Below are 27,210 nucleotides of genomic sequence, written 5' to 3'. Positions count from 1 at the left end.
CGCAACACAGAAAATTTTTTGGATGGAAAGGGTCTTTGACAGTTGCTTCTAGACTTTTAATGCTCCACTGCTTCAGATGCTACAGTTTCGTTTGTCCGTTTGCCTCATACCTTAAGAAAATTCAATTAAAAAGATTTCTTCTGCTGGATTGCCGTCTTTTTAGTAAGATTTCACAGTTTCAACACAGTTGTTGGTTCCTAAACGTTCGTGGTTGTAATGTGACCATTCCTAAACTGAACCTATGATACATAATCCAAAGTCTCTAACATAGTTTACTGTAGTATTTAATAATTATTCTCATTAAAATGTTTTTAATATTTACACAATTTACATAAAATTTAAATACAATTCAATAGGAGGTGACGTCGTCCATCTTCTTCCATCATCTTCTGTCTTCTTCTTCACTATCATCAGTCACTATTTGATTTATTTGTCGTGTTGAAGTTTTGTCGAAGATTTATTTGTGTCATTTACTTTCATGGTGTACTCGTCTACGACAAATTTTATTGTTTTGGTGTGAAATAAAAAAAAAAAGGAATACATAAAACATAAAAATCAAAAAATTTGGATTACTAATACCTATGTCTAAGCTATTTAAAAGGGCTGACCAAAAACTGAAGACTTCTTTAAGGCAGTTGTAGAGAAAAAGATTATTGATAATATTCGTGGAAATGGAATAATTTCGAACACTTTCCAAGTGTACATAAATATCCTTACAAAATCTTATATAAAAAATTGATTAATATTTGTTGTTGTTTGCTGAAGCGGCATTGCTTAATGTGCCAAAACATTGCGACATTAAGAAAATGAAGGCAATTTCCTCATTTTTGCTGGCAATGAATTGTAAAATGGCAGAGGAAATATTTTGGGCTTTTGTGATAGAATTTTTTTTATTTTTAAAAACAATTGTTATAATGTCTGTAAATGATAATATATGAATCTGTGTAACATGCAACATGCAACATTTTGTTTTGCTTTAAGGACAGGATACTCTGGTGGGCAAGATGGGCAGAAAAATTTTATTCATCGAAATAAAATAATTTCCATCGCTTTTTTACATACTCGTATTATATGCCAGCATATTAATTATTTTATTCTTTTCTGTTTTTTCAGCTCATTGTAGAAATTAATAGCCATGTTGCTTTATTTCGTGATATGCTGATACATGTTGGCCAATCCAAAGACTGCCCGGAATTACGCGAGAAAATTCGAAAACTGCGAAGAACCTGCGTTGAAGCATGCAAGCACACGGCGCAGATAATAATGCCGCAGGTGAAGAGGTGAGTAAGAGTTCCTGTACACGTGATTTATTCTCCACTCGAATTGATTGAATGTGAGGGCGATGTTTCCAGTTCAATGGTCTACGAAAAGTTGATGTGATGTGATGGATTTATTAAGAGTCTTAAGAGTCGCAAAGAAAGTGAATTATAGATAAATTTTATGTTCAACCGGTCAAAGCTGGTAATTCTTCTATATAAATATATTTTTGAGTTTGATACTAATATTGACATGCATAAATTGACCTATGGGCGAATTGATGAATGGTTGTACTTCAAAGTATGAACTCCAAAGTTAGAATGCTTTCGAATTTGCTTTTAACTAAAGCCTAACAATAAGTTTTAGAATCTCAAAGGCTAATGACATTACATAACAAGTTATTTTATAAAAACGTACTAGAATGAATTATATAATGATTTGTAAATTATTTTATGGTGGCCTCTAAATAAGTACCCAGGGCTAATTTACTAGATATCTCGACGCATAAATTGAATTAATCAGGATGATATTTAGGTAGTCAAGATGGCAGGTCTAGCATTGCGTTTCAGTCTAGAAGAATTTGTCATATTAGCAAGAGGTCTAGCCAGCGGATTTACATGATTTTCAAAATTTGAAATATGTTCCACACTTTTTTGTTTCGATATGCTTCCACCAAGTTAGGCGTTCCACCAAGTTAATGAAGGAGAATACCAAAGTAAGTCACTGTTTCAATTTGCGGAACTACAATTCCAACTATCACTCGTTGGTGAAGAGAATCTGTTTAGAGAGAATGTTGTATAATGACATTTTTTCTAATTGACTTTAATTCGCCATAGTGACAACCTTCTTTCTACGAAGCTTAAATGGTTTTGGAGTTGACTGGAAGCTTTTCCTTCAAAAAATATTGATGTTACTAAACTGGTATTTCTAGGGATGTCCGAAGTAAAAGCGCTTCTTATTTCGTTAGTTATTCTGTTCAGTTGTTCGATAGTATCATGTTTTTGACGAAATCCCAATTGATGGCTTAGGATTAGGTCTCGTTCTTGGAAAAAGGGCAAAAGTTCTGCTAGTAACACTTTCTCAAACAATTTTGACAGGTAAGGCAGCAAGTTTATAGGTCTGTATGATGCGGCTAGTATTGTATCTCTTCGGGGTTTATTATAATTAATGTTTTTTTCCATTCCGTAACTGAATGACTAACTTTTACATGGGCAAACAGATTGATATCAGTGACCTGATCAAGAATATACATATATACTTAGTGTGATAGTGAATGTTTATTATTCCGTACAAATTTTTCTATGAAATCATATCAAAATTTAAATGACTAATTGCATTCTTATTTAATACGATGCAATCAATACTTATAAAGATAAGAAACTAAAAAGAATATGTGCAAAAGTGGAATGAAATCATTTTCTAGTAAATAATAAAGACATGAATAATGTCACTATAATAAAGTGGACTTATGACACGTAATATTGCAAAAAAATTCCACCACAAAGTTAAACTAATGAAAATGGTGGAATGAACTAAATGCATTGCTTCAAGTGCTAAACTTCCAGACTCAAATATCCTCTCAAATGATATTTTTTTATTTCACAATTCATTTAAAAAAAGGTAATTAAAATATAATAAATTTACTTTTCAGTCAAGAGAAGTGATAAAAATTGAACTGAAAGCCCTTAAGCATACTTTTAGAGTGTTGGTCTATTAAGCTAAATATTTATTCCCTTCGTATTGGTTGCGGAAAACTTAGATCACCATTAGACTCGCACCGCTTAGAAAGCCTGACGGATTTACGGCTCGCAGAATAAAGGTAGTGTTTCAGCAGAACATCTTTAGACCGTCTATCAAACAAATCCAAAAATAACAGATTTCCAACTTAATATTGGGTCTCTTTCTACTGTTGAAAATCCCATTACTTTACGCTTAAATGAGGTGCAGAAGCTATCCGGACATTTTCAAATCTAAAAAAGGCACCTGAGCACGAAAACCTTACAGGTAAAACTATTCTGCAATTGGCCAAAATAGCAATATCGTTCCGACGTTTCAGGGAAGGATCTCTCTTTGCTATCACCATACAGATCTATAACTCTTCTAGCTCAAATATCAAAATTTTTGAGAAGAATCTATTGTCCAATATGATGCTTATAAATACATCAGTTATAACAAAGACACGTTAAAAATTTTCATAGCTTTGCCTTTAGAGCTGGATATAGGGCTATAGAGCAAATCCACAGAATTGCCAAAGAAATATATACTGCATATCAGAACAAAAAGTACTGTGACTCAAGTTTTTGATGAAGTGGGGTATGTGGGACTATTGTATAAAATAAATCAATTTCTTTCTAAACAGAAGCATAAGCTCTTTTTCTTAATAAATCTTTGCCAGAAAATTCCAATTAAAACATAATTACTTTAAATTTGAAGCGAAGTAAATATAATGGATGGTGTTCCTCAAAAAAGTATGTTGGAATCGTTTCTTTACTTAATTTGCTTAGTTGCTATATTCGCGAATGAAATTGCATTTTCCAGTACACACAACCCCCACAAAAGTGCACCCCGAAGCCTCTCATTGAACTATGGAGCTCGGCGTGTTGCTAGAATAATGAGAAAGTAAGGAGAATACAAAATAAACTGCTTAGACAAATAACTAGTGCTAAATGATATCTTAAAAACTACTATATTCAGAAGGATCCTGGGATTGCATGTTACTAATGTCATACATACTTTAGAAAATACAAAGCGTTATTATGTCTAAAAATTAATAAAATAAGTTAAAAATCAACGTTACCAGTGTATTTACATAGACATGTCAACTCCTTCCGCATTTAAGACCGTGAACTCATCACGAAGAAGCTTATTTTAAGGAAAATGTTTAAGACTTTTTTGAAAAAAAAATACTGTGAATATACATCGACAGCCTCTTTTGCTTATTTAAGTTCCGTATTATTTGTCTGCATTGAAGTTATCCCTTTAGTGGGGTTTAATTAAGTTTCCATGGCTTTGCATTGGTTCTTGTTTTAGTTCCGTTTGGTTTGTGCTCGGCATGAAGTTGGCTGAATTATTGCGTGCTAATTATGAAAAGCAATTAATTTTCCTACTATGTAGTTGTGGTGTATGAACTGTTTACTGCAATCTTATTAGATCCTTTGGAAGGAGCTCTTTCATTCGTGAGTTCTTGTGAGTATAAATAAGCTTATTCATTTTTAATGAATCGTTCATTGAAACCCATAAAATGTGCCACTGAATGTAAAAACCAAAAAACCTCAGTGAATAATTTTTAACCAAGGACAAAATTCAGTCACTGTTGTTCGATTAAATCGTGGCTTCTTTTCGTCTTCAACATAATTGGCAATTTCTATCCGCTTGTCATGCTAACATGACCACCTGTTGGGATAAATATGGGCACAAAAAAAGTAACTAAAATTCCCAGGCAGACGACAAGAGAACGATGCGACATCGTTTGACTATAAAATTGGTTTGTGGCCAGTGTCCCTTGCCTCCATTTCTTCTTTTAGCTACTTTGTTCATGTGTAGTTGTCCCTAACTTTTACTCCATTTCTACTGTGTTGGTTTTTCTTTCATTCGCTTTTCCTCATGCATTTTCGCATCCTTTCAGTTTCACTTTCACTACTTTCACTTCGACTTCGTTCGACTTCCTTTGACTGGGTTCCCATTTTTATGTGCGCGCTAAGATTAATTTGCAATTTATTCTCTTTAATGGCGAAGTAACGACATTTAAGAAAATAAATGGTGGCTTGTGTTGGCCATTTTCAAATTCTTTTCTTTCATTCTTGGTATATTTAATATCTCTCGGTCTCATTTCTGTCTGTAAGCGCTGTGCACACTACGTAAATCAACACGACTCAAAACGACTTTCAAGTACATTCTTAAATTCCAGCACGAGTTTTAGTAGCGAATGTCCTTAACGAACTAAATTAGCTTATTATTAAAATCAAGCAACACGAGTTTCCTAAATTGAAATGACCTACATTCACATTATTCACATCATGAATTTAGAAGATTAAGACTCGATTATAAAGCAAAATATTTTTCTTCTTCCCTTCTTTCACTCAGTTTGTGCTGATTATAGGAATTCTTTAAAAGTAACTGCGGCAAACTAAATCGCGGGTCTCAGATAAACCGATGCATGAATTATATATAATTTTTTTCAGTCATGCAAGTTAACTTATCTTACCTTTATGATCTGTATACGGTATTTAGTTGAAGGGACGTGGGTAAATCACATTCGTATATAGCTCATGCTTTCCATAAACTTGGTTCATGCTTTCAGATTTTGATTGGTTCCATGGGAGTGGAATGAAAATGTTGAATTCATTTATAAACATTTCCATTACATCATTATAATATGGCTGGATTTGATTCGATTTGTATTTTACAAATCTGAGAGGTGTAGGCGTTTGTGTGCCCTTCTTTCGGTGGGTCTTATTTTGTGGTAAGTAACAGAGAGTAACAATATGTTTTATGTCAGAATCTCCCTTAGTAATATAAGTTATATATACTAACATCACAGATTGATGCTTTTTGATATAAATTGTAAATGAGTGATCAGAAAATTTGCTTAGAGTAGATTAAGAGCACAAGTAATTGTATTATAGTGCTATATGTTAGTACGATTTCGCTTCAGTTACTTAACGTTTATTTCAGAAAACCGTGTAATATAAAGAAGTACAAATTATTTGGTACATAGTTGGTGTGTAATAATTATTTATTATTATCCTTTACATCCACATTTTTCACGTTAGATTTATTATATAGGAATGGTTGTCAAACATCCAGTTAAACACCCAGTTTGAAAAGTTTAGTCCACTGATGCATACCATAGTTCATGACTTTATAAAATTTTAACTGTAAAGACATAAACGTCACACCTTCTCCTAGTTTATTTTGAAGGGTACTTTCATTTAGAAAATATAATAGTAGCTGTTAGGATATTTCGTACTATGTTCTTTGGAATCATGTATTTGATGTAGAAGCTCTCAACCTACTGCAGCAGTCAAATAATGAAATAAAAAATCAAAATATGTCATTAAATCTGGGTGTTCTCTGGGATTCTGGGTGGTGTGATTGGAGGAGTAAAGTTCTACAAAAGTGCATAGAGCAATAAATTGAACTAGCGCTCAGTCAACATCTGAATCATCTGTATCATCTGCATCATCTGCAGATTTACGAACAATGGACAAGAAATTTTATAGAGAAATTGTAAAATTGTAAAGTTGTAAAATGGTAAAATGGTAAAATTTCAAAATTGTAAATTTTACTTGTATTTTTTTTTGCTTATCATTCACAAAATTGATTTCACTTTTGTGTGAGATTTTTATGCGACATCTCGCCATTGTCAATGAGTTCATTTGTGGTTTTTCCTGATGGTTGATGCACTTGAATAATGATGAGCAGCTACTGTCGTCAGAAAACTCAAAAGACGACAGTAGAATGCAGTGGAATGCAATGGCAGTGTTGTGCATGTGCATAAATTTTCGTGCGTATAAAAGTTGATTATTTGCTCGACTGCAGCGATTCGCAAGCGAACTTGGGCAAAACTGAACACTGACTTTAGGGTTTTTATGGGCTTAACGGTTTAGTAAAGTCAAAAAATCTATTAGGAAACGTTTCCACTTAGAATTGGAAACTTTGGTCGGTGACATACTGTCGTGGTTGTGTGACACTGGATGGCTAGAGCGAAATCACAATTGCCAGAGAGTTGATGTTGAATTTGCGAACGTTTCATATTATTTTACATCTTTTAATGTAAATATACAATATCGCAAATATTTTATTTATTTTCTTTCCAAAGTTTTTCATTTTACTAACTTTCGTTATTAACTTGGTTTTGAACTGAATAACATATTTACATTCTTATGGTTAATTGACTCGTTCTTCTGTTATTTGACAACATTTGGTTGTAATTGCTCAACATATCAGCATGTATTATATGCTTGGGGGAAGTTCATAGTGAATATGTGACCATTTTTATCTTCATTATCTTCAGCCATTTTTCCCGGTGGGAGTATCATGCTAACTTGAGCCACCTTGAATTAAGGAGGGATAAAGCTTTTTGTGACGATAGCATTAAAAATGTAGTAGTAATATTCGTAGTAGTAATATTGCTTGATCCGGTAACTCCTTAAATAATTTTGAAGTAATTAAGTTATAGCCGAGTGGTTTATTAGTTTTTAGTTTATTAATTTCGACTTTTAAGTCGAAAATCGAGAATTTTCCTATCGGAAGGTCCACTTGGTGCGTTTGCTGTAATACCTCTCTAATCTCTTTAATTATACCCTTCGGGGCTTCATTAATGTTTGAAATAAAAATTCTAGACACAGGTTTTTACTGGTTGGTTTTTTTTTGATTGCTCACCAGAGTGAGTAGTTGGTGAAAGTAGTTGCGTCTAGTCGTTGAGGATTTCTTTGTACTTCCAAATTACTGATTGCTTACAGATGATTTTTTAGATTTTTGATCAGCGCTTTGAAAGCTTTTTTTCATTTGGGGATTTGGTTTTTACCAGCGCCTTCTCGTTGCTCTTTTGGCTGTAATTAGTTCTTGAGTCACGCTACATAATGGTGTAGTGAGTTTTTGCATGTTTAGAGGCGGGAATCTCCAGGTTGATAGTTGGATACTCCTTATAAGATGTTTGGTTGCAAACGCAAATTCTCCGTTAGTTTTAAGAAACTTTTTTACAATAAGTAATGCTTTAAGTGTATGCCTAAAGGCATCCCAGTTGGTAAGTTTGTTGCACAGATAGCATTTTTGAACTTTAAGTTGCATATTCGATTTTATGCTTACTAAATCTGGCGAGTGGTCTAACGAAAGTTCAAAACTAGATTTACAAGACTATCGTTTTTTTGCACTCCTTTAGTAACACAAAAGTCTAACAAGTCTGATCTTTATATGGGATGCGTTGGCCAATAAGTTGGTTCTCCAGACGAGATAGTTGATAACTTCTTATTGCTCCAATCATCGGTCGCCCTTTGGGTGTTGAAAGCCGAGAGCCCCAGTCAACATATTTGACATATACATAGACCGCTATATTTTACGATACTGCCCTAGAAGCTTATATTGAATAAACAAATACTAAAATTGAAACACTACCGCTAAAAAAATCGGTTCACTTTCCTTCTAGTTCATTTTTAGTTAGATATTTAAAAAATAACAATAATTACAATTCGTAATGATTTTGGTTCCTAGTAGAGTTTCCGAAGCAATATTTGAATGGAAAAATAATCTCATAATTTTTATATAAACTTTATTTTTTAACCGTTTAAATTGGTGCTATCTAATCAATAATCTTGTGCTATAAAGAATTATTAAACAATCTATTTCTTTTAAATTTTATACAATTTACTTCTTTTTTCAACATTGCACTTGACCTCACCTGCAACAAGGAAATACTGTATCCAATTGTTTGCCTCCAGGAACATAAATTATTTAATATTTTTCGGGAAATTTAAAGATCTTCAAATTTATTTAAAATTTCTGAAAACACACAAAGATCAAAGAGCTATTTGACTCGGCTTTTTGGCGGTGTTGGCATACATAATATGGGTGCCCACTTCTTCAGCTCGTTTTGCATGTAAATTTGCTTTTGATGTTCGTTACAAAATGGCGTAACAAATACGCCACGACTGCCATGCATGTAATTCCACTTATCAAACTTTTTTCCAACACATACACACACACACACACACACATATGTATATATACATACACACACACTTGCCATGTATGCATACACAACTACATACGATACATTCGAGACATAAAGTGTCTGTGTGCGTTCACTAATAAAATAAACTGAAGAGATGCGCGTGATAATAGAAAAAAGGATATTGGTGAAGGAGCTAAGGGAAAAAGACTTGGAACTTTTAAATTTATTTGCAGTTCATGTGGATGGCTTACGTGTATCACTTTTTTTGATAACTTCATTTGTTAGATTTACGAACTTATTTTTCTAAATGTCTATCTTGGCGCCCCACTTACATATTTTCTTTTGCTCTCCACTCAGTCAACTTTGTTCCAGATGTGAGTTTTCTTCTCAAAGGGAAAATTTCATTTAATTTTTTTATCATTGTGTATTTTAGAAATGTCAACTGTTAGTCTGTCTTATCTTAAACTTTGTCTTGCTACGTTATACTAATGTTATCTTCTTTTATCTGAATCATCATTCACGTTCTCTGTCTGCACTACTCGCTATAGGTACTTAGCATTCCTATAAAAATTATATACTCAAATATGCTCAAACTCTCGTACTTATATTGGAGACGAGTATCTACCATTTTCACAGTAAATCTGCCATTATTGACTTAAGCACTCATTCAACTTATTTCACAAACAAACATCACTCATACGTCATGTGGACTTTAGTGTTGACTCCAACTTTTTCCAACTAAAATTTTGTCTTATTTGCATTTTGAATTCTTAAATTCTTGAATTCTAGAATTCTTGAATTTTTATGTTTTTTTCACATTTGAGATATTTTTGTGATTTTCACATAAAAAAGTAATCTTCCTCTATCGGAAGCATACAGTATACGCTGAGGAAAACTTAAATAAAACTTCAAAAATTTCTTCATACTTTCGAGTGGAAGAATTTTTTTATGGAAGATTTAACGTTTGTAGCTTTTTGCATTCCTTTGTACGGTGAACTTTTCTCTCCACTCACTCGTGTTATGACAATATCTTCACGTTCGCAAGACAAGTGGTAAATGGTAAATGGTAAGTGGAGGAAAGAAATACAATACAAGACATACAAACAGTTTCAATATCAATGCCAATGCCAATGTCAGGCACACGGAATGTATTGAAAGTTTGTATCTGGCAGGTTTGTAAATGATTCAGCCGATTTTGGTTCGGTTTGGCCTGTTAAGGTTTATTAAATTTACTTTCAGATTAGCAAAGATAAAAAGTTGAGAACTTTATATACGCGAGTTTGTGTATTTATGTATAGAAGTAGCGACACATTAATACATACATGTCTATCTATGTGTATATACGCTTGCATGTTTGTTCACTAAATTTGTTGTTTGGTTTTGAAAAGTTGTCTGTACTCTGCAAAAGAATTTCGACCTTATGAAAACAGGAAACACATTTTCGTATTGGAAAATTTATAAAAATATTTCACTTTATTACAAGTCATCGGAAAATGTTTTACAACATTATTAAGGTGTATGTAGAGCGGATGTGATACTAAATGTTTGTGTTCAGTTGCATATTCAAGTCATTTACTGTACTGTGTTGCACACGTTCACGTTCACGTTCACGTTCACGTTCAGTTTAAATACCAACAAGTTCAGTTGTGAGTGTATAATTATATCAAATAATTATTTTAAGATTTAAAAGTTTGAAAATATTAAGAATTCTTCATACTCGTTTAAGTGCCATTGTTTTCGACAATACTAAGCTAAGAGATGGAGTGGCAGAATTATTTTTTAAATTCCCACCTTTTGTATATTAAATTTTTTATACTCAACTCTATAATTATACTTTCAGAAGTGCTTGGATAATCCAAAGGGTGTGATAAGTTCACTAGCAAAATTTATTACAACTAAAGCCCTTTCGTTCAATTTAAAGATATTTCTCATTCCTTAGGCTTACATGTAGGAGTGATAATAGGTAGGAGTGTTGTCTAACCATTGAACAGCAGTAGATTTGTATTTCTGATTATACACTGTAAACTTACATCAAAATTACTTGGTGTGAGATGTTCTTGCTTTTGTAAGAATATGGTGTAGGCATGCTGTAGTATTCTTTGGTTGTGTGATATTGTTTTTGGAAATTTCCTTTCGGTGTACCCTATCTTAGCCTTCTTGGACTTTGATGACAGACTTTGATGATATCAAGTGTATATATGCATCTATGTCTATATCAATATAATTTCTTCCTCTATGATGGATAACATTAATGAAAAGGGGTCAATTTAAAGATGTTGATGTGAATAAAGAATAGATTTAAACAAATAATAATAATGCCCTGTTAGAGCTGGCTTACTAATTGGCTTACTAATAACTTGAGAGCTTTCTCAACTCATCTGAGTGACTATGCTGACACGCGAAAACACTTCAGTAGTTGCATGTCCTGTTTAAATTTTACTATGTCTTCTTCACACTTCATTTTATTAGTTACTCGTAATAACAAGAAGTTGCTATATGCAAGCACTAAAAGTAAATATTTCGTCTTAAAAATCGGTATATAATCCAAGTGTTTTCAGTTATTGATTACAGATTGATGCGGTTTTTCATCAGTTTTCATTAATATCATCTGCTATTCAGATTTAAAAGTAACTATCAAGTGCATACCATTTCTCAATCACTAATTACTGAGAATAGAAATAAATTTACGATCTGTAAAAAATTTATTTGGTGATGGCTTGAGATATTGTTATCCTCATTTAGGATGTTATTCTTTTCCATTTCCAAAATTTAATGTTTTGTCAGCAATTTGTCTAGTGTTTTGCATATCTCTTATTCATTTTTTATTTGAATAAAAGTATCTAATATTAAAAAAATAAAAATGCTTTATTTTTAACGGGAAAGCTTCATTTACAGTGAAATTATCATTAAGCCAACCATCTTCATCCTCCTTCTTACTATATTATACGCTGATAACTAAGTTCCATATGGAAAAGAAAAACTAAAACCAATACAAAGATCTGGTAATTTTTTCTGGTTTCCAACAAAGAGTCGCCGAGGAATTCAAAACATTATGTTTTCCCAGACACTGTGTTTGAAAATTAAATCCGTAGATCTTGTCATCTATTATTTTGCTGTACTTACCGGTCAATAAAAAAAAATGATTTTGTAGAAACCATTTTTGATTTTGGAATGTGAAATGTAGAAACTGATCTTGTTATTAGCAATCCAAGGTCTTAAGTTATCCTCAGCTTTTAAAACTTAAAAATACTTATTCGGTTTCACATACTGAAACTGCCTTACTTTGTGCATTACGCCACATTTATAAATAAAATTCTTCACTTTCTGAGTACCTAACTAAACGATGTACTTTGGATGTCTTATGCCACTGATGAGCTAGCATACAAGATGTTAGTAAGGTGTCGGTATTGTAGCCCTCTTAAGTCTGAGTAACATTGTTCAAAAAAACGAGTGGTAACAAATGTTAGAAACCAAATAGAGTTTCAGTTATCAATTTCCATTTGCAAAAATTTAATGACAACAAAAATGATTTCCTCTATGAAAATTTAATCCTTAAACATGTTATGGAAAAATATCAGGCTTCGTGTACAAACTCATGCATGAGGAGTTCATATTCATAACAGCTGAACCCACTACAAAAACTCCAATTGCTGCAATTAAGAAACGCTTAATAAATTAAACTATGTCTGCATTTAAATAATCAATTCCGGTTACATAGACAACTTTTTAAAAATATTTCTGCAATATTAATATTACGTAGACCTGCACTTGCGCAAAAATGCAATATCGGATTCGATGAAATGTAGATCTATCTGTCTAATCTCTAATCTGCATGGTATATTTCTCTATTATTCTGTTGGTTGGTTCCCTCAGGTTTTGTATTAAACGATTGAAATTTTGAAAAAGGATATTTTGTAAATCCAGACCAATCTTGTTGATAACTGTCGGAAATCGGTCGATTTTAACACATTTCACATGGTATACGTATACTCCACCTTGTCCATTAATTCCCAATGTAACCAAAAAGTGATTTACTAATTCTTTACACTCACACAATTATCTGTGTGAAGAGTATGACGTCAACTTTGGTTTTGCCAAAAGTTAACGTCATTGATCTCTTTTGTTTTTACACATAATGTCAAATGTTCTCTAACAATCTCTCCTTCACATGATAAACTTCAGACCTTGTTATGACTTCACATTTTACGCACTTCACATTTGCTGTGCAAATATCTTCCTATCATTCGATGCAGTGTGTTCCAGTGTGCTCAAGTTAATAATAAAAATATATTTTAAAATTCATAAAAACAATAAAAAAGTTTTTATGATTTCATATTAAAATTGTGCTGAAATATCATTCTGTTTTCTTTTATCTTTGCAGTGCTGTGGCCGATGGCATTCCTACGGACAATCCTCACTTAGTGTTGCTCTTCTATTTGGCGCAACTTTTCCTCCGCGAGTTAGTGAAAAGCTACCGCCTGGTGCAAGTGGTGCCAATGGACATGTCCGGCTACTATGGTAAGTAAACGACGCTCAAGTCGTGCAAGCTCTTGTGTGATAATGGCTTCACATGAACGTTTGCCATTCAAAGTGCAATTACCACAAGGCAAATGCGCTGCATTACGTGCATGTGGAGCCATCAATGAGACCGCAAATTAAAAACACATGTTCGCATTGCAGCTGACAACTGTTCGCTTAGTCTGCTCAATGCTCTGCCACAATGTGTCTTCTGATGGGTGGAGATGGTAAGCAGCATCAAGAAGTGCTTTGAAGTGCAACACCAAATTAAATGAAACAAAATGTTCAAGAATAATAACACCTTCTACTAGCTTCTTTGTTCTGCAATTATTTCGATTGTTAAAGAGACAATCCTCTTTTCAAGAAGATTGCATTTTGTCATCTAAGATGTTTGTAATACTTCACCATATTTCTTAGAGAGTAAAGCTGTAAAATATGCCTACAATCAAGTAAGGCATGAAACTGTAATTAAATTATAGTGATAAATGGATTTCAGTCGTAATCAAATTAAGCAATTCTTTATTCTCCGTTTACAACTTTTTGAAATCTACTCAATAAGAGTTAACGTGGATCTCAATTGCTTTCATTTTTGATCAGAATTGTGTAAAGAAAATTTTTATCTAGCATTACTTAATTTTCTAGTCATCGGTTCATCGGTAGATGTTTATCGGTTCACTTTTTCACTCATTTCAATGTCTTCAAATTTTCAACTACTACTTCAGGTTCCGACTAATCAACTGTGCATAAAATTTGCGGATCGATTGGTTCTTCACCGTTTTGCATGTCCTGTTTTAGAATTTATCCAATCTTGTTGCGTCACTCTCCCTTTCTGTTCAATGGAACTGCGGAGTAAATTTTACAGCTCGTCTATTTGTGAACATTTTGTTAGCACATTTAAGAACTTTCCATACATTCCACCTAGAACGCAATCAGCTTGTAAGTATTTTTGCATTGCATTCTGCTTTCACTTGTCCAACTTGGGAGTTTCCTTGAAGGATACGTTAAGGATTTTTACTGTGAACTGAAGCGCAATTTACATAAACTAACAGATTGTGCACTTCTCACTTCTCACTTCTCATTTCTGATCCAATCGCTCCCCGCAAATGTGAAATGCATAAATGTTTGCTTGCATTTCTAAAGTTTTCGCCTGAAATCTGTTCGCCCGTTTACGTTTGTGGCATATGTGTTTCTATATTTTCGTCCTTTCACTTAACATATCTACTTTAAATCATGCACTTAAGCCACAAGTGCATAAAAGAACTTCGACATATGCGCAAAAAAAACTATATATGTTATTCAGACAATGAAATGTACATAATTGTTGAATAGATACTTTTTATAAACTACGCTATATGCATTCTTTAAAAGATACTATACGATTGTGTATGAGGACCAATATTGAAATGGAATATTATTTATATGAAAGTTATTTCATACAAATTAGTGATTATTTTTTCCTGAAAGAAGTTTTTATCATTATAGTCACTTAAGATATAGTTTCAACAATAGCTTAAAATGGACGCGACACTATATAAAATAGTTCCAAGTATCATAGCAGCATTAAAGTAATTTGAAAAACTTTTTTGAAATACATTGAAATATATTAGAATATTAATTGTGTTTGTAATAAAGTCACTTAGTATTACATTTATTAAAATTTATTTCAATAAAATAAAAAAAGTATTTAAAAATTTACAACTGTTACAATATTTGAGTACATCAGTTTCTTTCTAAATGAATGAGTGTAAATGAATTTACACAGGCTTTTGTGACCAAAATTCAAGCTTAAACTGACAGCAAATGAATCCAACCCACCCCGAGGAAGAAGTTAGAGAGTACTTTCAAACGGCGTCTACATAATATCAACAAAACATCAACTCATAAATAAATGTTTTAATTCTTATATGTTTTGTTCAAAAGCCAGGGTCAGTTTAATGGCATGGAATACTTCCATTATAATAAGATATTTGTTTCTTTAGTCTTCCCACAAATATATTCAAACAATAAAGAATCCAGATCGATTTCATGCGGTAAAAGATATAAACAAAAACGAAGATATAAGCTAAGGTACAGTACAGTGCTCTATGCATCTCTAAGCATTTGTGGTGTATAGGAGTACAGATGTAGATGTCGTAGTATATAGCGGTACAGTACGCTTGAAATTTACAGAGTATTTATACTGGATCAAATACAATGTTTGCGTACGGTACATAGAAAAAATATGTATTATGAGAGAGAAGTAAAAGGAGAAGTGACAGCTAAGCAGTTTACATATGGTTCTTGTTTTAACTTTCATTGACGGAATAGAAAAGTTAAGATGTGTTGTACCGCTCTTGACTGTTTGCGTCAAAGGCGATCGTAGAAAGCGACCAAAATCCCGGTACCACGCCTACACTTGTGCAGGAATGTGCATGGTAGTAAGTGACACAGCACTTGCGAAACCTGACCAGAGGTGTATCTGGTACTACGAAGGTCAGTGGCCCACAGCTTCGGCTGTGCTGACCAATTGAGGTTGGACTCGTAGTGGCTGTGATTGATACCCAAACTTACGTTAAAAGAATGTTCAGTTTTACTTCACATTCGGCGTGGAGTTGCGTATTCACCACCGGGTGTTACAACACACATTGTAGCAGAGGTATAGGTTGGCCTCGAATCAAACCAAGGTGGAAGTCATGTCCTGCTCACATTTCTTCATTGGTAACCGGCGGAATTACTAAGGATATTCCAATGGGGCGTTCATCGACGCAATGTACCGATGCATGTGTAAAGAACACCGTGATGTTAAGCCATCACGGCAGGAAATCACGCTATTAATTCTGGACGTACCGGTTTTGAGTCTGTATCTTTGCGCTCGGTGATTCTTAGCTTTAAAATGAAATATTTAAAAGTTTTAACGACTTTAATGAAAAGCTTCTATAAATTATAATAAGGGACTAAAACACTGATATATAAATTATTAAAATTGCAAACACTGCCATTTGATTTTGTGTAGAAACACTCCTGTATTATTTTTATATTAGTTAATTAGTAAGTTGACCTTAACTGTTAGTTTCTCGGCTTTTATATATTTTATGTAGATATGTAAATTATGATATAATGATTTTTAACCAAGAGCAGTATATTCTTAGGTGTTTATCAGCTTTCACTTTGGAGCAAAATATAGTTGTAAGTCAAAATACACAACTTTCATACCTAACTCTCTTAACATAAACTGTTTAACATGAAGTGATCTTAACAATACTTTCTTAACATTAAACTTGTCAGAATGCACTACAATAGCCTATAGTATTGCGGCTTTAAAGTGACTGAGAAACACTAAGGGTGTTAAAACTTTTGTAAGATTTGAATTAACAGAAGTTTAACTGGCGACTGTGGAACTAGACACTATTTTATTACATGAAAAATATAAAATTTCAGTTCCAATTATATGTAAAGAGTTCTTAAAAGATAATTACGCATTCATCATTTGTATATCGCAATGGAATGATTTTCTCATTTTTACAGAAATTTCTCATATTTTTAAAGATGTACAACAATGTACCATTGACCACAGCAATTTGATTAGCAGCAATTAAATGCATAATGACAACAACAATAGAAATGACGTTAACAGTACGTAAAGGCATAACTGTAATATTGATTACAATCACAATATAAATTCATAAAAAAATGTATATTTCCTCTTCAACTTCCTACACATTCCCCTTTTTACTATTATTCGCTTTTACTGTTTTACTGCTTTACTGCTTTACTGCTTTCCTGCGATTGCATTTCATTGCTCTGATATTGTAGTTGTAATAGTGTTTGTGGGTGTTGTTGTTGTTGTTGTCGTTAGTGTCGATTTAAAAATGTCAATACCTTCAACCCGTTAATAGATTGAGTAAAAAAAGTGTCACTGATAAAAAAAATAGTGAATGTTTTGCGGTAATGAAAGAAAATCAACAAGAAAGACAAATAGCAAATACAGCAGCAGCTTCAATAAAACAAGCAGCAAAGCAGCAGCAAAGCACAGCAAAGCAGCAGCACACTAAACCTTGTTGGAGACCCGCAACAAATCAGATGTGTGAATGAAATGTAATTGTGGGGTACTGCACTGTTGTTGGACTGCCGTGTGTCTGTATTGGTGAGGTTTTTGTACTTAGTATTTAGTATTGCAGAAGAGAAGTCATTTCAGCGTGGTCGTTCTCGTTCAAGTGTTAAAGTGAATAAGCAGCGAGTGAATGAGAACAGAATGGTATGCTATAAATGAATGAATAGAAAACAAACATGAAAAAAAAGAAAAATAATCCGATTGAATTAAATTTATTTCAAGGTCAAGTGGGTTTTTTTCTCCTTACTTTTTACATGATATTTTTCGTCTAATTTGAAAAAACATTTCAATTGGAATTTTCCTGCAGTTAATTAGTGCTTTTTCTGTTATTTTTTCGACAAAAATTCCCCTATTTCGCTTCACAGATGTTGTTTGTAGATTGGTGAAAGCAGTCAATTGGTGAGCAGTCAAATATCAAACAACAATAAATAATAACAGAAATACAAAATTAATATGATTAAGTGTTATTTAATGTAATTTCAATTCGCTAATTGTTTAAATGACAGAAAGGCAATTAAGAGTAATACCAAACTAAGTCAATTTAATCAATAAAAAATAGAATAGACCGGCAGTCTATTCTATTAAAAAATTTAAGTAATAGTTGAACTTCACAAATTCTAAATAAAATAATAGTTTACTAATAATTTTCTGCAAAAAATACAAATTATATGAATATTATAAAGTTTTAATTTTTTCACTCGATCATTGTCGAGTTGTTTTCAATGACGTATGTCAAACAGGACTCTCATTCATAACGTTAGGTGCATTCGCCAGTTTCGAAGTCTGACAAAAAACAACAAGTTGCTTATTATAGTCGCTAAGTTAAATATTGAAATCATTGTTATATTTTGTCAAATGCAAGCAAACTACACTTTGTATAAAAATAATTAATTATAAATAATTAATATAAAATTGAAAACTAAAATAAATAATCAATTAAAAGCAATGTTAAGAATATAAGAAATTTTGAAATAATTTTTACAACAAAATTAGTTATAGTTTAGAATACTTAATAAGTATTAATCTGTTAAAGCGCTTTTTAATTTCATTTTCATTATTTTTGCACATCTATAATTTTCAAATTGTGAAACTTTTAATTTTTGTTTGAATTTTTGTTCACAAGCTTTTAATAGATGACTGGGATATCTCTTGAAGATTGTTCCAATGAAGGTTCACAATAGATCCTTTATCACTTTGGCAATAATTTATTCTACAGTCGCTAAAATATTTTGTCTTTTTATAACTAGTCGCTTAGATAGAGAAAGTAGTGCTGTTGTTTTTCGTAAGTTTTAGCAACTTTTACAATGTGTTGTTTTTTGTCACACTTAAGAGCTCTAAATATATCCAGTATATTTTTAGTTTAATACAGCATTTACATTGACTGGACTTTGGTAAGTAAGAATAGACTTACTATGAAGTGGAGTTACACAGAGAATTGTGTTTATGGGAACCATCCTTAAAACCTTGAAACTTTAAAAATGAACAAATAAATCTCCTCAAATATGAGAAGAAAATTCCTTCACAAGGATTCAGTATTGAAAGATATTCCTTGGAAAACTTTAAAACTATGTTGTATTTTATACTCGATGGCAACAAACTATATACAAATATACAAATTTAATCGTGATCTTGAATTAAATTTTATTAAATCAGCAAAAGGTGATGTTGGTGATGTTGTTCACATTATGGTATTAAACAGTATTAAAACGTGTTTAAACTGAATATATTTCGAATATATTTAAATTTAATATATTTTGAACTTCAGTAAAGAAAATTAAAATTAGTATCTTACAGTTTTTACTGGCTATGACATGGTTAAAGATTGTACACTTAAAGTATTCATCAATTAGCATATTGCTGGGCAACGTATCGGCTGGGTTAACGTATCGCTTTAGTCGCATCCTTAGTTTAAAATTTTAATGAAATAATTAAGTTTACAACTTTCCACTTGCGTTGCTATTGATTCTTCGGAAATTGAAATTAATTTATTTGTTTAATGCAAGTTGCTTTGGTTGCAACTTCTTTGACCTTTTCATCTCAAATGTTTGCACTACTAAAAGCGGTTGCAGCTTTGTATTGCAGTAACAGTGCCACAATTTATTCAAATTCAAATTCAAATTCAAATCCAATTACCGATGAAGCCATGCTGAGCATACCCGCAGCTGCATTGTCCCATTTGCCAGCTTTGAGTGCTTTAACAAATGTCCTTTTCAAATATTTACGATTTTGTTTTTCATGCATTTTCGACATATTTTCTTAGACATATTATGAGGTAAATATGTGGTTGTATTTTGCGAAAATGGAATACAGCCATATAACCGAAATAAACAATGAGAAACGATGAGGTTGAAATAAAAGCAACCTCATAGTCACAACAACAACGAAACTTGAGTCAGCAAGCAAGGACTTTTTATTCTGTTGGTTTGAAGTTAGGATATGAGCAGTCATGCACGGCTGAACCTTGGGGAAAAAATTTCATTTATTTGCAAATCCTGCGGTATGTAATATAATAAGTGGGTATGCAAGTAAAGGAAATGCTGTTTTAAAAACTGCATTTCTTGCTGTTGCCTTTGTTGTTGACGCTATAAGCCAAAAAAAATATATGAGGAATTCAATTTGGAAGATTTTTTATTTGCAGATTTTCTTTTTTCTACTGCATTGTCTTCTTTTTATTGCTGTTGTCGTTATTTTTATTATTGCCGCATATACTACAGAACTAACTAAGTTCTTTTTAGATCTCAGTCAATTTGCATATCTCTTTAATCAATGGATCTACTCTTATTTTTTTGTAGAAAATCGCGCTGGCCCTTCGAATCTCGGCAATGTTATAAGCCAAATTTTGCTTTGCAAGCAAATAACTCCGGATTTCAATCAGGAAGAATTATGTAGCATCACAAAAGACTCACAGGAAATTGCAATGCTGCTATCGGAAATGCAAGAGTACATGCCAAAGCACGAAACATTTCTGGGTGAGTATTCGAAATAAAGCAATCCAAGCAAAAATATATGAGTTTTTTTATAAACTACTCATAAAATATTTAATAATAAGCAGTTGATAAAGCAAGAATGCTTGAAATTAAATAAATTACTAAGGATTAATTTGTTGAAAAATAGTTATGCTTGTACTTTTGCTTCATTTTAAAATTTTTTTTTTGCATTGAAACTCAATTGAATGCAGTGTTATTGAAGACGCGCTTAAGAGCACGTCTTCATGCAAAAAACAAAATTAAAATTATTATTTTAATGCTTAAGAACATGTAATAATTGCGAAAATATATCTTATTGTTCTTATTCTGACAGTAAAGCAAATTTATGGGCCATAAATGCTTAACATTGCAGTGAGAACGACATAAGTTGCGGCACAACATGACGTATGAGTGATAAATCTGCGCAAAAATTATATTATAAACTTTTTCAGTAATTCAAAACTTTATTCGTTCTTAGGCTGTGGAAATATTGTTAATAGTGTGCACATTTTAGCTCTACATTTCACGCTTGTTAATTCGAATCCTTAATTAATTCTACTTGGTTACATATAATAGCACTTTCCTACGAAAACTTACGTCAGAAAAATTTTACATGAAATGTTCGATAATACGTGTACTGAACTGTGAAACGATAGAGTTAAATATATCTTAGTTTAGTAGAAATTCTAATCCAAGAAAAATTGATGACGATACAAGATTCTGGACTACACAAGAGACTTAATCCAATTAACATGAAAGGGTATTTATGTTAATATATATTTGACAGTTTTTTACTCTTTGTCACTACGAATTCAATTATTGTCTAACAATTGTTAACTACATTTCTACCTTAGTTTTTGTAACATTGATTTTATGGACCCTTCCTTATGAAGACTGTTTTGTTTTTTGACAAGTTGTTGCGATCAACCACCACAAATTAGGATTATCTTATCTTAGCAGCCAGATTTATGATGACTTATTTATTCCAATATATTTAATGAGCAGAAACAGGATAGAAACACTTACTACAAACCTGAATGGTCATAACATTCCGTTACGGGTTGCAACTTCACTTCGTTATAGCTGGGTGATGGAATTTTAACATCATCACTTTTTATTAGGGACGACAGCATTTCTTCAAAGGCACAGCTGATGATGTTATCGCCAGATTGTAGTTTAGAGAAATATTCTTTTCATACTTTCTCTGCATTCTGTGCATCCGTAACCAGATCATATTTTTGTCTTTATAATTGATTCCGCATGCTTACAGCCTGAGTCAGACGATTGGCTTTTTGGTAAAACTTAAGGACAATATTTCTGTTCTTACACACCTTGATAAAAGTAACTTCAATAAAACATAGAATCAGGCTAGGCATACCCTATCACAACTTTTATACATGGTTTTTACTAGCGCTTGAAGATGGGACACAACATCCCTATCTACGCATATCTAGATCCATACTTATGTACAGTTAACTTAGAATTGAGTCAAATACTTCCTATAATCATTACATCCGACAATTTGGAATCAAAGAAGTTTTTAACAAAATTACACAATTTTGACCTCCGTTTACTTGTCCAGCACACGTTCCGCCATATTCCAATCTACTTATAATGTACTTAGGTGTAGTAATGGAAAGTGTGTTTGGTATGCCATACTTTCAATAAAGCTTACTATTTTTTAATGCAATTGCGTGCCACATTTGTTTTACAACTGTAGACGCCACTGAGTCGTGATCACACAAACTGATGTAAAAGTGTTAAAGGATAAGTATAAGCGATATGGAAGGCATTTAAAAAGAAAGACAATTAAAATGCATTTAGCAATTAAACTGAAGCATTGGCGTCGAACGGATTGCATTGCGAGTATTTAAAGTTTTACGAATCGACAGTTGTACGCAGTTGCATGCAGCACGAGAAACCTTTCTTTCGCGTTCTGGAAACGGAGAAGAAATTTTATTCAATTTTAAAGAAATTGCAAAAATTTAAATGAATTAAAAACAAAAGAAAGAAAATTGTTATGAGCGCATAAATGCATTTAACATAACATACGCTTGTGCTTTAACAGCATACATACACACAGATGCCTACTCATGCACTCAGTTATGTAGCTTCACATGCAAATCCTGTCGTTTGTCGTTCGCTTTACCCTGCACAAAATCGCTGTAGTTCCAGCTGTGATATGGTCTCAACCAATTTTAGTAACAGTCCGCTGTTTGACGACACTGATCGTTACTTATCGTTACATGAACTCATTATTGAAGTAAACCACTTGGTGCAATATAGCATTACTTGGGAATAGTTTATAAAGTTAGGCTATGTTAGGTTTGGATCGCAGCCTTGTGCCCAAAAGCTCTCATCAGCTTATATAATGGCCACTTGTGACGCCAAAGATTAGTTGACCTGACCTCTTGCCTGCGTATGAAGAACGCAAAAAGGCACGACTCACCCATTCAAGTGAAAGTGAGCCAATCTGTCAGGTCGGTTGGAAAAAGGTCTTTAAACAATTTAAATCTTCTCCTAGCTAATGATGGACACTGACACATGAGGTGGAGTGCAGTTTGCTCCTTATCTGCCCAATTTTGCTAAGGATATCAATATCTGAGCAATGAATGTCAGGGAGTAATGTGGTTGTCTTGGCAACCTCGTCTGCCCTGGAGTTGCCGAGATGTCCCTGTTTTAGGTACCCAATATTTGCTGGACACTGACATGCCTAATTTCTCTTTGAGAGAAGTTTGGTATTTTCAAAATTTTAAGCATATGTATGAACAACTGTAGCGCCTGTCGGAGATTTGATGGTAGTTTGGCTGTCCGAGAAGATCTCGGAAACGTACATTATGCATGTGTGAAGTATTATTATCAAAGTGATTACACCTAACATATTATTAGTGTTCACTTTAGTTTTTGTTAAGTAGTTAAAGTATTTTGATGCAAACCAAAGTGTATGTCAGTTGAACAGATCAAGTGGTCCTCAGATTTGTGCATGGCAGTTCATGCAGCCCCACACATGCAAAATGCAAATTAACTTTAATGCAGAAATGTAAGGAAAAAATTACTTTATTATTTGTTGCGCCATTTAACATTTCTGTTATTTGCATATTTGCTTATTCACTTTTCTTTTTTGAGGATGTTTTGCATTTATTTTTATTGCTTTTAATTTGTTTCAGTTTTATTGCAGCACGGATATTTTTGCAGTGTGCAATGTACTTTTTAATTATTTCGTATTTTGCTTCTAGTTTTAGTATTTTCTCTTGCATAATTAGAATAAAATATCCTTACTCCCTTCCCTTTCCATTTCCATTTCCATTTCCGCTTCATGTTTTGATTTTATTCACGTGTTTGCTCTCTGCATACAAAGGGGAGTGTGAACAGACATGCAAGTGAGTCATAAATGACGTGGCGGCCTTCTTTATGGGCATATTATATTTCAATAAACTTCGGCTGTATTTTTCATGAAGGGAACATGAAGGGATCCTATGGGAGATTTATATATAAGGAATATTTTCACTATTCCACTATGACCCATCAACAAACCTACCACTTGAGTGATATCTTTACTCTTAAACTCTTACTCTTACTCTTGCTCTGTCTTCTTGCTCTGATTCACAAAAAAAAGACGATAAGAAAGATTATCGTCTTTACGATACGAGAACTATCGTAATGTATGAGTATTACTTTGTAGCGCGATATAAAAGGAAATTTTTGGGGTTGCTTTAAATATCCTAAAAAGCAGCTTTTAAATATCGATGCAGATTTTAGATGCATTAACCAAGATCAAGGATTAACTACATAATAAAAAGTAATTTTAGACAGGAAGTTATTAACTTTCGCAGATAATTGTCTCCAGAAATACTTAAAACTTATGATACATTTAGGAATTGAATTAAAACAGCAGTGTTAACAAGATATTATATTTTGGAATGTAAACAAGGATGTGGACGCAAGTTATTAAGGAAAGGAAAAGCGAAATTTCAGCGTCTCCGACTGAAATATACGTTTAAAGGCAAATTATTATATGGGACAAATTTCATTACTACCTTTAGACTTAAATATAAATTATAAATATAAATTATAAATTACAGTGAATATTTCAATGTTAAGTTATGCTTCTGAAAGAAAGTAGCATTGGAGTTATATTGATCAATTGCTGGTGTTTCTTTAACCGCTTTGTGACTGTCTATTATGACTGCAGTTAGGGTTTTAAATTTAATTAAAATTTTTAATTAACAATTTTAATTATAATAATTATATTAATACAAAATAATCCATTTTGCTGAATTAATGGCTAATAACAATTTTTATTAAAATTTTTTACTATTAATGATTATATGCATTGCATAAATTTTTATTATTATCAGTATCAGTATCAGAACTTATTTGAAATAATTTTTAAGGAAACTGAACTATAATTTATTCATAACAATTGTTTCTTTAATAATTTTCTTTATTATTACAGAACGTAATGCTGCTCTAGATACTACTGGCCCATGGACAACGAAACGTAGACGTAATTCGATATATAAGAATATGGGTTTGTTATGTTGCGTTTCGAGACCAAATTATCTCTGAGATGAGGCCTAAACAAACTGAAACTAGTAAAGTATTAAAAATAAATATTCTTCAAAATCAATTTTAAATAGGTCAAAAATATTCATGGAAAAACAATTGTGCAAAGACGAATGACAGGAATACAAATATCAAAAATGAAAAAATTATAAATTATAAAAACTATTGATTACACACCAAAAAATCAACAATAATTATGAACAGGACATCAATTAACAGGACTCACTAGTCACAAAGTAAGAATATGTTAGTAGCAACAGTGTTTCTAATAATTAATAAAATTGAAAAGGAAATATTAAGATAACATTTATTTAAGTCTAATTGTTGTTATAATAAAGTTTTGCGAACTGTTAAGAAAAAATATGAATGAGTAAAATTGTTAATGCTGAAAATAAATTTTATTAAATTTTTTTTTTGTATAAAGTTTAAAAAAATTTTGTATTGTATATGGCTGATCGGAGTACACGGGGCGTATGAGTGATTATTTGCACATGTATTGATTTTGTAGGGTTTTTCAAATTTGGTATGTGCTTGGTTTGTGTACAATTAAGTGTATTGATCTTAAAAACTAAAATATAATAATTGTTAATTTAATAGAATTAATGGAATATTTTATAAAAGCAAAAAAGCGAGAAATAAGACATTGCCAGCGATGTTTTATAACAACTCATAGAACAAATTGAAATTCCTTTCAAACATCACATTACTCCACAAAATTTTCCTTTAAGTACTATTAAATCTTAAATTTAGCATTCTCTTCCACTTCAATTTACTACAATCACAATTATGATACAATTTACCAAGAATTTACTAAAATAACAAAACCGAAATTCATATCAAGCCCATCGAGACTGGTGAATAGGAGTGGAGTGGGGTGGGGTGAGGTAAACACCCATTAGCAGCTGTCAAAATTTCAAAAAGGATTTTTTCTTGTTAAATTTTAATAGCAAGAAGCACAGAGAAATTATCATTGCAGCTATTTTTGTACATTTCGGTTTGGCGTACATAATTTGACGTTTAAATTAAATGTCAAAAGCTTTATTGCCTTGAAGGCAATTAAATAAGAGCCTTAAATATTAAGACAAAAAAACAAAGAAAACAAAAATAGTTGCTAAAATGTTAAAAGTATTAAAGCAGTGGCAAATTGTTAAAGAAAAAGGGAGGGGAAAAATTTTCCAAATGTTTGAGTAGAAGAAAGTCTGTAAAAGAATGCGATAATCAAGCGTTGACATGTTAAGCACTCCATTAGCTAATATGAAGGGAAACTGCACAACAACTGCTGCTACTGCCTTAATTATATGAAGTTGATGGAAAATTTAATGAGATTATGGAAAATTGTGCATAAGGAATAAATAAAATGAAAAGTATCCATATCGCATATTAAGCTCCATGTCGCAGTATATAAATACATTGGTTAAAATGCGACACATACATAATTCTATGCTCCAAATTATACAGTACTGCATACAAAATGACTTTTAATACCATTCATCATGGTCGTTCTGCCACTCATTACAAAGGCAAGAGGAGTTTGCAACAACGTGGAACGAAAATTAGGAGATTTCTTAGCCAATTAAAAAAGTCACTTCACACAGCTGCTTTGTTGCGTAAATTGGCGTTGACATATAAAGAGACATTTTGTATTATTCTACTACATTCACCTATATGTCATGTACCTATTTTAAGTTATGATATATAAGTAGTGACTTAAGTCACAGTTTGCAACTAAAGACGGAGATTTTAATGATTTTCGAAGACATTGCTTCAACACTGTTCAGCGTATGTACGATGAAAATTAAAAGCCTTAAGAATTCACTTTCTACTGATCTTTATTAGCTACGAAACTTCTTCTTTAATACTGTATTAAGGGTTCCAAATGATTTATGATTTATTGTCCTTATGACACTGAGGCAATGGGCCTAAGTGGCTCCATAGGATGCGTAATGTTATTCTTTGTCAAATTGAAAAAGCTTTTAGTATATTAATAATTAAATTAGCTTAACAAATAATATCGGACCAATGAATTTATACAAAACCCTTTGTATATCTATTGTAATAATCTATTGTAATATGGGCAGCATTTTCAGCAACATTCTGCTTATAAAATGTTTTCTCCTCCTGATTTGTGCAATGTGTTGCTA

General features: G+C 32.2%; 1 protein-coding gene across 1 annotated transcript in view; it reads left to right on the top strand.

The window, feature by feature from the left end:
* Nucleotides 1–25,390, top strand: part of LOC119662362 — a 42,902-nt gene extending 17,512 nt beyond the window's left edge. The window contains exons 2-5 of the mRNA XM_038071968.1: nt 1,114–1,280; nt 13,311–13,447; nt 20,330–20,506; nt 24,960–25,390. Of these exons, the coding sequence (XP_037927896.1) occupies nt 1,114–1,280; nt 13,311–13,447; nt 20,330–20,506; nt 24,960–25,072 (594 nt within the window). The 3' untranslated portion in view covers nt 25,073–25,390. The remainder of the gene's footprint in view (nt 1–1,113; nt 1,281–13,310; nt 13,448–20,329; nt 20,507–24,959) is intronic.
* The last annotated feature ends 1,820 nt before the right edge of the window (nt 25,391–27,210 follow it).

This window comes from Teleopsis dalmanni, chromosome X, assembly GCF_002237135.1.
Source record: "Teleopsis dalmanni isolate 2A chromosome X, ASM223713v2, whole genome shotgun sequence".
NCBI lineage: Eukaryota > Metazoa > Arthropoda > Insecta > Diptera > Diopsidae > Teleopsis > Teleopsis dalmanni.
Note: the sequence above shows the minus strand (reverse complement) of the source record. Positions and strands in the feature narration are given on the sequence as shown.